The sequence below is a fragment of the Conger conger genome, chromosome 9 (assembly GCF_963514075.1).
Source record: "Conger conger chromosome 9, fConCon1.1, whole genome shotgun sequence".
NCBI lineage: Eukaryota > Metazoa > Chordata > Actinopteri > Anguilliformes > Congridae > Conger > Conger conger.
The window spans coordinates 60,234,030-60,246,529 of record NC_083768.1 but is presented as its reverse complement, the minus strand read 5'-3'; the positions used below and the strand labels follow the sequence as shown (position 1 = coordinate 60,246,529).

Genomic DNA, 12,500 nt, shown 5'->3' with positions numbered 1-12,500 from the left:
ATGTAGGTGGATATTGATGAATGTAGTGGAATATAGAAGACTAAAGTGAAATGTTTCCCAGGTGACGTTCCGCACCAGGATCTACCACTGCAACATTAACAGCCAGGGCGTGATCTGCCTGGACATCCTGAAGGACAACTGGAGCCCCGCCCTCACCATCGCCAAGGTGCTGCTGTCCATCTGCTCCCTGCTCACTGACTGCAACCCGGGTAAGACAGGGCACTCCTCCTCCTGCTATAAGACCCGGCTTTGAATGTATGAGCTTGTTCTCTCTTTCTCTCTCCCCTCTCCCTCCCCTCTCTCTGCCCCCCCTCCCTTCACCCCCCTCTCTCTCTCTCTCTCTCTCTCAGTACAGAGTTAATGTCTCTCTCTCTCTCTCTCTCTCTCTCAGTACAGAGTTAATGTCTCTCTCTCTCTCAGTAGAGTTAATGTCTCTCTCTCTCTCTCTCTCTCTCTCTCTCTCTCTCTCTCTCTCTCTCTCAGTACAGAGTTAATGTCTCTCTCTCTCTCTCTCTCTCAGTAGAGTTAATGTCTCTCTCTCTCAGTACAGAGTTAATGTCTCTCTCTCTCTCTCTCTCTCAGTACAGAGTTAATGTCTCTCTCGCTCTCTCTCAGTACAGAGTTAATGTCTCTCTCTCTCTCTTTCTCAGCGGACCCCCTGGTGGGCAGTATTGCCACACAGTACACCACAAACAGAGCAGAACACGACAGAACCGCCAAACAGTGGACCAAGCGCTACGCTACATAGACCCCTCTACGCCCCGCCCTTCTGCGCCACGCCCCGCCCCCTATAAGCCCCGCCCCCACACTGCCACTGGCCAGTGGGTGGAGCTGCTGCTGGAACACTGCGGGGGCAGGGGGCGGGGTTTGTTTTATTTTCCCAGAGTGCATCCCTGTCCTGCATCTTCATCCTGATTAAATACAATCCAGCAATAAGACCTGTGTCACTAACGGGGGTTTGTCTTCTTTTCTTTATTTTTTGTTTCTTGTGTCCTCCTTCTGTTGTTGACGGGTTTCTAGGCGTCTTCTGTTATAAGCTGGTGGATACATCTGAACTTTTGTTTCAGTTTTTTGTTTGACTGCTTGTGGAACTTTGTATGGAAAAGGTCTGCCTACGTGGCCAAATCTCATCTTTTCAATGTGAATCAGTTTTATTATTAAAGTTATAATTGATGGACTCTTTTGTGTTTTTCTGTGTCTCAATCACCACCAATTACAGTTCAGCGCGAAAGACTATACTATACTCTACAGTGGGAAAGGGCTATAATGAGCCAGCCTGGTTCAGCTCTACAGTGGGAAAGGGCTATAATGAGCCAGCCTGGTTCAGCTCTACAGTGGGAAAGGGCTATAATGAGCCAGCCTGGTTCAGCTCTACAGTGGGAAAGGGCTATAATGAGCCAGCCTGGTTCAGCTCTACAGTGGGAAAGGGCTATAATGAGCCAGCCTGGTTCAGCTCTACAGTGGGAAAGGGCTATAATGAGCCAGCCTGGTTCAGCTCTACAGGGGGAAAGGGCTATAATGAGCCAGCCTGGTTCAGCTCTACAGTGGGAAAGGGCTATAATGAGCCAGCCTGGTTCAGTTCTACAGTGGGAAAGGGGTATAATGAGCCAGCCTGGTTCAGCTCTATAGGGGGAAAGGGCTATAATGAGCCAGCCTGGTTCAGCTCTACAGTGGGAAATGACTATTGGAAAGCTTTTGAAATTAGAACTTTAGAAATAATTTGATTCAAACTGGGTAAATAAACACAATTGTGCACAATTGTGTCACATTGTTTAATAGGTTGTGGGTCACAGTGTTATTGAAGAACAGCGACACATCGTACCCCCGCCAAAACCATCCCAAGTGCTTCCTCATCGGTAAAGTGCAGAAAAATAAATTACAAAAAATAAAACTCTTCTCTAGGAAACTTAAAAAAGACATCGAGAGCACACAGATTCTCACAACTGCAGGAACTAACAATTACAGGAAACGGAGCAAGAAACTGACCAATCAAAGCAGAGTATGTTATGTAATAGGTGGTGTCGCTCCCCCCCCCCGGTCCATCCTTCATCATGTGCTTGTTCTTCTTTCTCTGAAGTTTCGGAGCAGAATGGCTGCCTTGCCTTCCCCCATAATGCACTTGTTTTTCTCTCTCCAGTGTAGCAATGGGAGACACAGGCTTCACCAACCACAATTTGGGCAGAGCCATCGTGTCCCTCAACGACTCACTGATCATCAGCCAATCGTAAAGCATGTCGCTATGGGGAACGGGATAATTTGCCGAGCTAATTAAGGAGTCGATGACTGACCGTGCATTGCTTCACAATCTCACTGCTTACTCATTGCAAAACGGCTGCTATCCTCTTTCATCTGTAGTGTAATGTGCTTGTTTCCCCCCCAATTCAGAAAGAGTGGAGCCAAAATGTATACCACCCTCTCCACCCCCTCCCTCCCCTTCTATCTGTAGTGTAATGTGCTTGTTTCCCCCCCAATTCAGAACGAGTGGAGCCAAAATGTATACCACCCTCTCCACCCCCTCCCTCCCCTTCTATCTGTAGTGTAATGTGCTTGTGTCACAAAATGGCCGCCCTCCCCCGCCCACCCTCTATCAGCGCTGCCGTAAGCCCCTCACTCAGAGCCGTGATGGCGGGCGCTGGAGGGGGCTCAGATGTCGTTGGAGGGGGTGCCCTTGCTCTTGCGGCCGGGCAGGGGGAAGGCGGACTTGCTCTGCGGCTGGGTGAGGCGGCTGGTGAGGACGGTGAAGGGTTCGATCAGCGAGGATCTCTCGGTCACGCTCACCTCCCAGAGCTTCACCTTCTCCCCTCGCGCCCAGCCCTGCGCCATCTGCACCTCCACCTGCCTGCGCTCCCGCAGGTCTGTCTTATTCCCCAGCACGATGACGGCCACCTGCACAAGAGAGAGGGGCGGGGCTCAGCCAGAGGGGCGGGGCTCAGCCAGAGGGGGCGGGGCTCAGCCAGAGGGGCGGGGCTCAGCCAGAGGGGGCGGGGCTCAGGCAGAGGGGCGGGGCTCAGGCAGAGGGGGGCGGGGCTCAGCCAGAGGGGCGGGGCTCAGTCAGAGGGGCGGGGCTCAGGCAGAGGGGCGGGGCTCAGCCAGAGGGGGGCGGGGCTCAGGCAGAGGGGGCGGGGCTCAGGCAGAGGGGGCGGGGCTCAGCCAGAGGGGGCAGGGCTCAGGCAGAGGGGCGGGGCTCAGCCAGAGGGGGGCGGGGCTCAGGCAGAGGGGGCAGGGCTCAGGCAGAGGGGGCGGGGCTCAGCCAGAGGGGGCAGGGCTCAGGCAGAGGGGGCGGGGCTCAGGCAGAGGGGGCAGGGCTCAGGCAGAGGGGGCGGGGCTCAGGCAGAGGGGGCGGGGCTCAGGCAGAGGGGCGGGGCGCAGCCAGAGGGTGCGGTCTGCGTGCTTGTTGTGTAGTGGCAAGGGTGGAGCAAATCATTTAAAGGGCAGGTGAGGCAGGTATAGGCAGGTATCGGCGGATAAGGCAGGTATAGGAAGGTAAGGCAGGTAAGGCAGGTAAAGGCAGGTATAGGAAGGTAAGGCAGGTAAAGGCAGGTATAGGCAGGTAAGGCAGGTATAGGAAGGTATAGGAAGGTATAGGCAGGTAAAAGAAGGTATAGGCAGGTAAGGAAGGTATAGGAAGGTAAGGTAGGTATAGGCAGGTATAGGCAGGTGAGGCACGTATAGGCAGGTATAGACATGTAAGGCAGATATAAGCAGGTATAGGACGGTAAGGCAGATATAAGCAGGTATAGGACGGTAAGGCAGATATAAGCAGGTATAGGACGGTAAGGCAGGTATAGGCAGGCATAAGCAGGTATTTTCATCTTCACATATTTTTTTACAATGCCTGCTACTACCATCATCATCATCATCATCATCATCACAACTGCACCTCCTTCTTGTCGCGGGACTTGTCGATCTCCTTCTTGAGGAGGTCCACCCTCCTGAAGGACTCCAGGCTGTCCACGCTGTAGACCAGAACGAACCCGTCTGCCACGGAGAAGTAGTGTTTGGGCAGCTCCAGCGTGTCCTGGAGGCCCCTGGTGTCGTACAGCCGCACCTGCTCCCTCACCCCGCGGTCCGTCTCCACCGACGCCACGTACACGTCCTCCACCGTCTCGCTGGGCTCCGAGCCTGCGGCCACAAAACCAGCACTGCCAACTCAGGATTCCCCTCTCATCAACCGGCTAACCACCTGCTGCAGTAACTGCACTTTGAATGTATAATGCGCCTACATGCAGAACTGTAATACAATTATGGTACACACTATAGTGTACAAAAACCAGCATGATATTGCATTTTCTAACAGCACGTTTTATAGATTTTTTTTGATGTATTTATTTTTTGATTTGTTGAATTCCCCCATGTGGGATCAATAAAAGGCTATATTTAATATTTAATACTGACTTCCAAAGGAGAACATGGAATGTTTGTGTATTTGTTTCCTTTGAATGGTGTGTGTGGATATATTTTGTGAATGTACTCCTTATGTCCTGTGGGATGTTATGGTTTTCTTTTAATGTGGAAATGTCTCTGTATGTAATGTTCTCTGTCCTTGCAGCGATGTAGGCTACACTTTTAAAGTTAATGATGTGATTGCTCTGGTATGTACATTTACTTGCTTTTGGAAGTTGACTTTTGTAGATTCTTGGGGTTTTTTATTTTATTTTAATTTGATTAAAATGTGTAAAACCAAATAAAAGATACTTTCAATGGTGTGGCATGAAAAACAATGAACAATGAAATCCAGAGGGAATCTGATCCTGGATGGGCAGTGGGCAGCCCCACTCTGAGACACTCAATGAACACAGAATCAGTACTGCTGTTTAGCTCATAATCCAGCTAACTCAGTAATCCTGCTTTGTGGGTTTTACTCAGTGAGTTATCCAGCTAACTCAGTAATCCTGCTCTGTGGGTTTTACTCAGTGCAGTTATCCAGCTAACTCAGTAATCCTGCTTTGTGGGTTTTACTCAGTGAGTTATCCAGCTAACTCAGTAATCCTGCTTTGTGGGTTTGTCTCAGTGCAGTTATCCAGCTAACTCAGTAATCCTGCTTTGTGGGTTTTACTCAGTGAGCTATCCAGCTAACTCAGTAATCCTGCTTTGTGGGTTTTACTCAGTGAGTTATCCAGCTAACTCAGTAATCCTGCTTTGTGTGGTTTACTTAGTGTGATTATCCAGCTAACTCAGTAATCCTGCTTTGTGGGTTTTACTCAGTGAGTTATCCAGCTAACTCAGTAATCCTGTTTTGTGGGTTTTACTCAGTGAGTTATCCAGCTAATTCAGTAATCCTGCTTTGTGGGTTTTACTCAGTGCAGTTATCCAGCTAACTCAGTAATCCTGCTTTGTGGGTTTTACTCAGTGAGTTATCCAGCTAACTCAGTAATCCTGCTTTGTGGGTTTTACTCAATTAGTTATCCAGCTAACACAGTAATCCTGCTTTGTGGGTTTTACTCAGTGAGTTATCCAGCTAACACAGTAATCATGCTTTGTGGGTTTTACTCAGTGAGTTATCCAGCTAACACAGTAATCCTGCTTTGTTGATTTTACTCAATTAGTTATCCAGCTAACACAGTAATCCTGCTTTGTGGGTTTTATTCAGGGGAGTTATCCAGCTAACTCAGTAATCCTGCTTTGTGGGTTTTACTCAGTGCATTTATCCAGCTAACACAGTAATCCTGCTTTGTGGGTTTGTCTCAGTGCAGTTATCCAGCTAACACAGTAATCCTGCTTTGTGGGTTTTACTCAGTGCAGTTATCCAGCTAACACAGTAATCCTGCTTTGTGGGTTTGTCTCAGTGCGGTTATCCAGTGAAAGAAGTGAGTGCTTCTGGAGAGTAAAACAGGTGAGTGTGTCAGGTGACTGAAACAGGTGAGTGCGTCAGGTGACTGAAACAGGTGAGTGTGTCACATTGTAGCTTCCATGCTACTTATGTGAGGTGGCAGAACATGCAAAGAGAATCCAAATCAGGGAGGACATGATGGTGAAAAACAGCTCCCTGTCTTAACAGTGGTACACAGTTTGCAGCAAATCAATACCTTCCATGAGTTTAGAATTGTAACACCATTCATACATTTAAAATCGACAGTTGGAATGCCCAAACTCCCAAAAAAGTAATTTATATATATTAATTATTCAGGAAATGCTACCTGGAATAATGTTGGCCTTTCCTAGCACTGCAGCAATACCTTACTCGTTGATGACTGTCACGGAAAATATGCGAGGGTGTGCTTGTTTGTTTTGACAGGAGATATTCAACGTCGTAAAAAATAAACCGCTACACTACTCACAAGCGCGAGGTACTAACCGACAGTGTGATTCCCGTACAGAAGCTGCTCCAGGATCGCAGTCTTGCCAACCGAAGCCAAGCCGCACACCACCACCTTGCACCCCTTCCCCATGGCAACGCGGCGACCTTGGGTGTCGGAAACCAGCAGGGAAACGAACACGTAAAACACACGAACAATTAAGAGTACATTCTTCACAGAGAAGGCAACGCAAAGAAAGTCGTCAAAACGCACCCGATGGACATATAAGCTCGCTAACTGTAAAGTTGTGTTTAAAAAAAATCAATATCAATAAAGTCTGATTGTGCGCCACCGCGTCACGCAAAAGGAAAAGCCAAACTCACAAAGCGTGGAGCTTACCTTGCTACAGTGTTCGCTATCTCAAACGCAAGAAACAAGATCTGATCTATTTGGTTTTATGGAGTAAGCCGAACTGCAAAGTCTGATGTTATCTCCTCCGCGCTACCGAGTTTCCATGCTGTGTTATTGCGGCTGCGATGACGTTTCCGCATCAGGAGGCTTCGTGTGTAGGTGTACGCATGCGCGAAACTCTACTTTCGCTTGCGGAACAGAAGCTTGCGAGCCCGATGCATTAGGAGTTGGCTGCTAAAGTTTCACCGCCACAACATCGACCCAGAATCATGACGCCCAGTCCAAATCTTGGTCCCAAAATAAAAAATCAACCGCAATAGAGTGAGTAGATAGGGGATATGCACCGAGCGATCGCTACTTTTATATTGCAACGACGGTCATGTGAATATGAATATGTCTGGTGCTGGATACTTTTTAGTTGGTTATGTAATCATATTTATGACAGGTAGTTATCGCAATTATTTCACATTTGTTAATTATCCATGTTTGCACACTGGAGGATTTGCAGATTAATTTGCCAATCCCCCTGCCCACGAAAATGAATTAGATTAAATTATATTTTGGCAAAATATTTATCTTTGACACAATCAATAACCAAAACAGCTGATGTAAATTGTTTCGCGAACTTCATCTCCCAGCCACTGCCGCGCGTTTCGCAGGAAATGTCGTAATAACATTTCTCTTAAGGCATGATGGGAAATCTTCCTCTCTCTTTCCGGTTTGTACGCCATCATGTGAGTGTGAATCCGTCTAATCGTCACTGTAAAATCCACTTAAATCTATCATAAAAACAATGTCATCTAGCCTTCAATTCTAACACTTTAAATAAGGCGCATGTTATAATGTGGATGTAGTGAATATTTTGGTGTTTTGTTGTGCAATAAAGTTATTTTTTGAGGATATTAGGTTCCTGCTGATGTGTACAGGCATGTAACTACCGGGCTAGTCGTGTTGAATAGTCGATACGAACTGAATGAAGACATTAATTTGGTTTTGTGGTGCTGTTCATACCTTAAATACATTTATCATTTTTAATATACATTTGAGTGCGGACTGTGTGTCACGTTTTGCAGTGTTTGGCTGAGTCGCTTTCTGAGAAGTTGTAACTTGGTTGCAGCGCCCTGGCCTTGTTACGGTGGCATGGCCGTTTGAAATGACCGGAGTGTGACTTAAAATACAGTGCCTGCTTATTTTCAGGGAAACGGACTGTGTGTAAAACTAAAATGCCACTGCGATTGATATTTGCTGCAGAATCATGGCCGCTAGCTTGCTAGCTACTTGGCATGTTAATACCTTTTTTTTTGTGTTCTGATAAACGTCAAGACAAAAGAGTCGTATAATTTGCTGCCGGGTACGATGAGGATGAGGATGAATGTTGACGCTTTTTTCGGACGTTGCAGCTCTTGCTAATTAACCCCGATGCTCTCGCTCTTTGCCCTGGTGCTAGCTGAGACGACATGGGCGCGTACAAGTACATGCAGGAGCTATGGAGGAAGAAGCAGTCGGACGTGATGCGCTTTCTGCTCCGCGTCCGGTGCTGGCAGTACCGCCAGCTCTCCGGACTTCACCGGGCTCCCAGGCCCACTAGACCCGACAAGGCTCGCCGGCTCGGGTACAAGGCCAAGCAAGGTGGGGCACCCCTCCGGTCCGATACGAACTAACGCCTGCACTGGTATCCAAACTCACTGAATTTAATCTGCGGTATATTTTGATTGTATATCGGTTAGCTGTCTGATATTTGGCCATAATGTGTACTGTCAGCATGCCTCAACGTCCTTACCTTTCTGATCAGATTGGATGGCAGTGTCAGTCTTGGTTTTGGTTCAATTATCACCAGAAACCAGTGCATCAGAAATGTTTTATCTGGTCCAGAGAGAGGGAAACGGCTGGTTTATGTGGTCTGTAAGAGCACTTCTCTCAGACCGCATCGATTTGAACTGTTAAGAAACGCACGTCTTGTGTTCTGTTTGCAATATAGTTCCATGATTTGTAATGTTTGTAAAATGATCATAACTAATCATAATGCGTCTCTGGTGCCAAACGGCTACTCTTCAGTGCATACGTTTTCATACTCGTGTGGTTTTTCTTGTGAAAGGTTTACAAATGGAGAAAATGTCCCAGTTGTGTCGCCGGGGCAGCGTTGTGCTGACCAATGGGAGTGCGTGTTGTTGACCCCCCTGCTCTGTGATTGGTTCCCAGGGTACGTGGTGTACCGTATACGCGTCCGCCGCGGGGGCAGGAAACGCCCCGTTCCGAAGGGGGCCACGTACGGCAAGCCCGTCCACCACGGGGTCAACCAGATCAAGTTCGCCCGCAGCCTGCAGTCCACTGCTGAGGTGGGTCCGGCCGGCGCCACACAACGCTTCCACAGCAACAATAAACCGCTTACCTGGCCAGGCACAAACATGTACACGCATCCGCCTAGCGAACACGCTATAGCACACGCTATAGCACACGTAGTGACACACTGTTCAGAACTGGACGACCAAACGGTTAAGGTTCACAGGGAGGTTCGGCAGGGCCGGGGAGAGGTGCAGCTTCAGCCTCTGCTGTTCGTTTCACCACCATGGGGCCGGAACGGACAGTTGTCGGGAGAGGGAGAGGGGGAGAGAGAGGTGGTGATGGAGCTGGTGGTGATGGAGCGAGGAAGAGGGAGGTGGAGAGGGGGAGGGAGAGAGAGGTGGTGATGGAGAGGGAGAGAGAGGGAGGTGTTGATGGTGTTGATGGTGTTGATGGTGATGGAGCGAGGGAGAGGGAGGTGGAGAGGGGGAGGGAGAGAGAGAGAGGTGGTGATGGTGATGGTGAGGGAGGGAGGGAGAGAGAGAGAGAGGGAGAGGGAGAGAGAGAGGGAGATGTTGATGGTGATGGTGATGGAGCGAGGGAGAGGGAGGTGGAGAGGGGGAGGGAGAGAGAGAGAGAGAGAGAGGTGGTGATGGTGATGGTGATGGTGAGGGAGGTGGAGAGGGGGAGCGCTCTGCTTTTCCTGACTCGTGCATGTGTGCTGTCACTAATGGTTTTTAAAAATTGTCCCCAAATGTGGTGTTCTGAAAGGTTAATGGGTGAAGTTCCTTGGCTGAAATGTATAAATGTATATTTGAATGTACCAGGGATTTTTTGAAGGAGTAGTCTTGGCATCTTGTTGGATAACTTCGCAGAAACTTCACTGAAATCCTTTTTCAGTCAAACACCGACAATATAAGCAGTTCATGGCTAAACCGTAGCATCCTTTTTCACAAAGAAAAATCTATTTGATTGGGTTGCATGAGTAGATCATGGTAACCCCAATAATACCAGCCTAAGAACAATATGTTCTTATTCTGAAACGGTTTGTTTCAGGATCCTCTGAGATAATGTTGCCAAAGAGCAGCCAGGACTGGGAAACTTCCAGGCCAATTTCTGTAGGAGCTGCACTGTCTGCAGGTTTAACTCCAGTCCTGGAGGGCCGCAGTGTCTGCGGGTTTAACTCCAGTCCTGGAGGGCCGCAGTGTCTGCGGGTTTAACTCCAGTCCTGGAGGGCCGCAGTGTCTGCGGGTTTAACTCCAGTCCTGGAGGGCCGCAGTGTCTGCGGGTTTAACTCCAGTCCTGGAGGGCCGCAGTGTCTGCGGGTTTAACTCCAGTCCTGGAGGGCCGCAGTGTCTGCGGGTTTAACTCCAGTCCTGGAGGGCCACACTGTCTGCGGGTTTAACTCCAGTCCTGGAGGGCCGCAGTGTCTGCGGGTTTAACTCCAGTCCTGGAGGGCCGCAGTGTCTGCGGGTTTAACTCCAGTCCTGGAGGGCCGCAGTGTCTGCGGGTTTAACTCCAGTCCTGGAGGGCCGCAGTTTGAGGTGTGTGTGGTCAGTGTTGGGGGACAGTTTGGCTGTAATGTTGAGGTGTGGTCAGTGTTGGGTAAGGGTTGAGGTGATGTTGAGGTGTGTGGGGTCAGTGTTGGGGGACAGGTTGGCAGTGATGTTGAGGTGTGTGGGGTCAGTGTTGGGTAAGGGTTGGCAGTGATGTTGAGGTGTGTGTGGTCAGTGTTGGGTACGGGTTGAGGTGATGTTGAGGTGTGTGGTCAGTGTTGGGTAAGGGTTGGTGGTGATGTTGAGGTGTGTTGGGTCAGAATTGAGGTGTGTTGGGTCAGTGTTGGGTAAGGGTTGGCGGTGATGTTGAGGTGTGTGTGGTCAGTGTTGGGTAAGGGTTGAGGTGATGTTGAGGTGTGTGGTCTGTTGGGTAAGGGTTGAGGTGATGTTGAGGTGTGTGTGGTCAGTGTTGGGTAAGGGTTGAGGTGATGAGGTGTGGTCAGTGTTGGGTAAGGGTTAAGGGGTGTGTGCTGTCAGTGTGGGGTAAGGGTTGAGGTGATGTTGAGGTGTGGTCAGTGTTGGGTACGGGTTGAGGTGATGTTGAGGTGTGGTCAGTGTTGGGTAAGGGTTGAGGTGATGAGGTGTGTGGTCAGTGTTGGGTAAGGGTTGAGGTGTGTGTGGTCAGTGTTGGGTAAGGGTTGAGGTGATGAGGTGTGGTCAGTGTCGGGTAAGGGTTGAGGTGATGTTGAGGTGTGGTCAGTGTTGGGTACGGGTTGAGGTGATGTTGAGGTGTGGTCAGTGTTTGGTTAGGGTTGGCAGTGATGTTGAGGTGTGGTCAGTGTTGGGTAAGGGTTGGTGATGTTGAGGTGTGTTTGTGGTCAGTGTTGGGTACGGGTTGAGGTGATGTTGAGGTGTGTGTGTGGTCAGTGTTGGGTAAGGGTTGGCGGTGATTTTGAGGTGTGGTCAGTGTTGGGTACGGGTTGAGGTGATGAGGTGTGTGTGTGGTCAGTGTTGGGTACGGGTTGGCGGTGATGTTGAGATGTGTGGTCAGTGTTGGGTAAGGGTTGAGGTGATGTTGAGGTGTGGTCAGTGTTGGGTACGGGTTGGCGGTGATGTTGAGGTGTGTGGTCAGTGTTGGGTACGGGTTGGCGGTGATGTTGAGGTGTGTGGTCAGTGTTGGGTAAGGGTTGAGGTGATGTTGAGGTGTGTGTGGTCAGTGTTGGGTAAGGGTTGAGGTGATGAGGTGTGGTCAGTGTTGGGTAAGGGTTGAGGTGTGGTCAGTGTTGGGTACGGGTTGAGGTGATGTTGAGATGTGTGTGGTCAGTGTTGGGTAAGGGTTGAGGTGATGAGGTGTGGTCAGTGTTGGGTAAGGGTTGAGGTGTGGTCAGTGTTGGTTAAGGGTTGAGGTGATGTTGAGGTGTGTGTGGTCAGTGTTTGGTTAGGGTTGGCAGTGATGTTGTGTGGTCAGTGTTGGGTAAGGGTTGGTGGTGATGTTGAGGTGTGGTCAGTGTTGGGTAAGGGTTGGCGGTGATGTTGAGGTGTGGTCAGTGTTGGGTAAGGGTTGGCGGTGATGTTGAGGTGTGGTCAGTGTTGGGTAAGGGTTGGCGGTGATGTTGAGGTGTGGTCAGTGTTGGGTAAGGGTTGGCGGTGATGTTGAGGTGTGTGTGTGGTCGGTGTTGGGTAAGGGTTGGCAGTGATGTTGAGGTGTGGTCAGTGTTGGGTAAGGGTTGGCGGTGATGTTGAGGTGTGGTCAGTGTTGGGTAAGGGTTGGCGGTGATGTTGAGGTGTGGTCAGTGTTGGGTAAGGGTTGGCGGTGATGTTGAGGTGTGGTCAGTGTTGGGTAAGGGTTGGCGGTGATGTTGAGGTGTGGTCAGTGTTGGGTAAGGGTTGGCGGTGATGTTGAGGTGTGTGTGTGGTCGGTGTTGGGTAAGGGTTGGCAGTGATGTTGAGGTGTGGTCAGTGTTGGGTAAGGGTTGGCGGTGATGTTGAGGTGTGGTCAGTGTTGGGTACGGGTTGGCGGTGATGTTGAGATGTGTGTGGTCAGTGTTGGGTAAGGGTTGGCGGTGATGTTGAGGTG

General features: G+C 49.7%; 3 protein-coding genes across 5 annotated transcripts in view; 2 read left to right on the top strand and 1 right to left on the bottom strand.

Moving 5' to 3' along the window:
- Nucleotides 1-1,177, top strand: part of LOC133136857 (ubiquitin-conjugating enzyme E2 E1-like) — a 13,434-nt gene extending 12,257 nt beyond the window's left edge. Inside the window, exons 5-6 of the mRNA XM_061254659.1 lie at nucleotides 62-209; nucleotides 651-1,177. Coding sequence (XP_061110643.1) covers nucleotides 62-209; nucleotides 651-748 — 246 coding nt within the window. The 3' untranslated portion in view covers nucleotides 749-1,177. The remainder of the gene's footprint in view (nucleotides 1-61; nucleotides 210-650) is intronic.
- A 1,321-nt stretch (nucleotides 1,178-2,498) lies between these two features.
- nkiras1 (NFKB inhibitor interacting Ras-like 1) lies at nucleotides 2,499-6,825 on the bottom strand. 2 transcript variants are annotated; one of them, XM_061254660.1, is made up of 4 exons: nucleotides 6,636-6,819; nucleotides 6,296-6,403; nucleotides 3,881-4,122; nucleotides 2,499-2,886 (listed from the first exon to the last, which is right to left on the bottom strand). In XM_061254660.1, the coding sequence occupies exons 2-4, from the start codon at nucleotides 6,387-6,389 to the stop codon at nucleotides 2,644-2,646; spliced, it is 579 nt and encodes a 192-aa protein (XP_061110644.1). In that variant the 5' UTR covers nucleotides 6,390-6,403; nucleotides 6,636-6,819; the 3' UTR covers nucleotides 2,499-2,643. The 2 variants fall into 2 exon arrangements, with proteins under 2 accessions (XP_061110644.1, XP_061110645.1); XM_061254661.1 differs by lacking the exon at nucleotides 2,499-2,886 and adding an exon at nucleotides 3,122-3,390 and having other exon boundaries at nucleotides 6,636-6,825.
- Nucleotides 6,826-6,856: 31 nt separating this feature from the next.
- The window catches only part of rpl15 (ribosomal protein L15), a 6,539-nt gene continuing 895 nt past the window's right edge, over nucleotides 6,857-12,500 (top strand). The window contains exons 1-3 of one of the 2 annotated variants that reach the window (XM_061254658.1): nucleotides 6,857-6,968; nucleotides 8,095-8,276; nucleotides 8,847-8,983. In XM_061254658.1, the coding sequence (XP_061110642.1) occupies nucleotides 8,105-8,276; nucleotides 8,847-8,983 (309 nt within the window). In that variant the 5' untranslated portion in view covers nucleotides 6,857-6,968; nucleotides 8,095-8,104. Of the gene's footprint in view, nucleotides 6,969-7,285; nucleotides 7,382-8,094; nucleotides 8,277-8,846; nucleotides 8,984-12,500 lie in introns of those variants that run through there. The other variant, XM_061254657.1, reaches the window with a different exon arrangement.

Excerpts from the sequence above, each read along its gene's own strand:
- nkiras1 (XM_061254660.1), bottom strand. The coding sequence starts at position 6,389 with ATGGGGAAGGGGTGCAAGGTGGTGGTGTGCGGCTTGGCTTCGGTTGGC. Across the intron at positions 4,123-6,295 it reads GTACGGGAATCACACTGTCG|GCTCGGAGCCCAGCGAGACG; the intron begins GTTAGTACCTCG and ends TTGTGGCCGCAG. Across the intron at positions 2,887-3,880 it reads AGTCCCGCGACAAGAAGGAG|GTGGCCGTCATCGTGCTGGG; the intron begins GTGCAGTTGTGA and ends TCTCTTGTGCAG.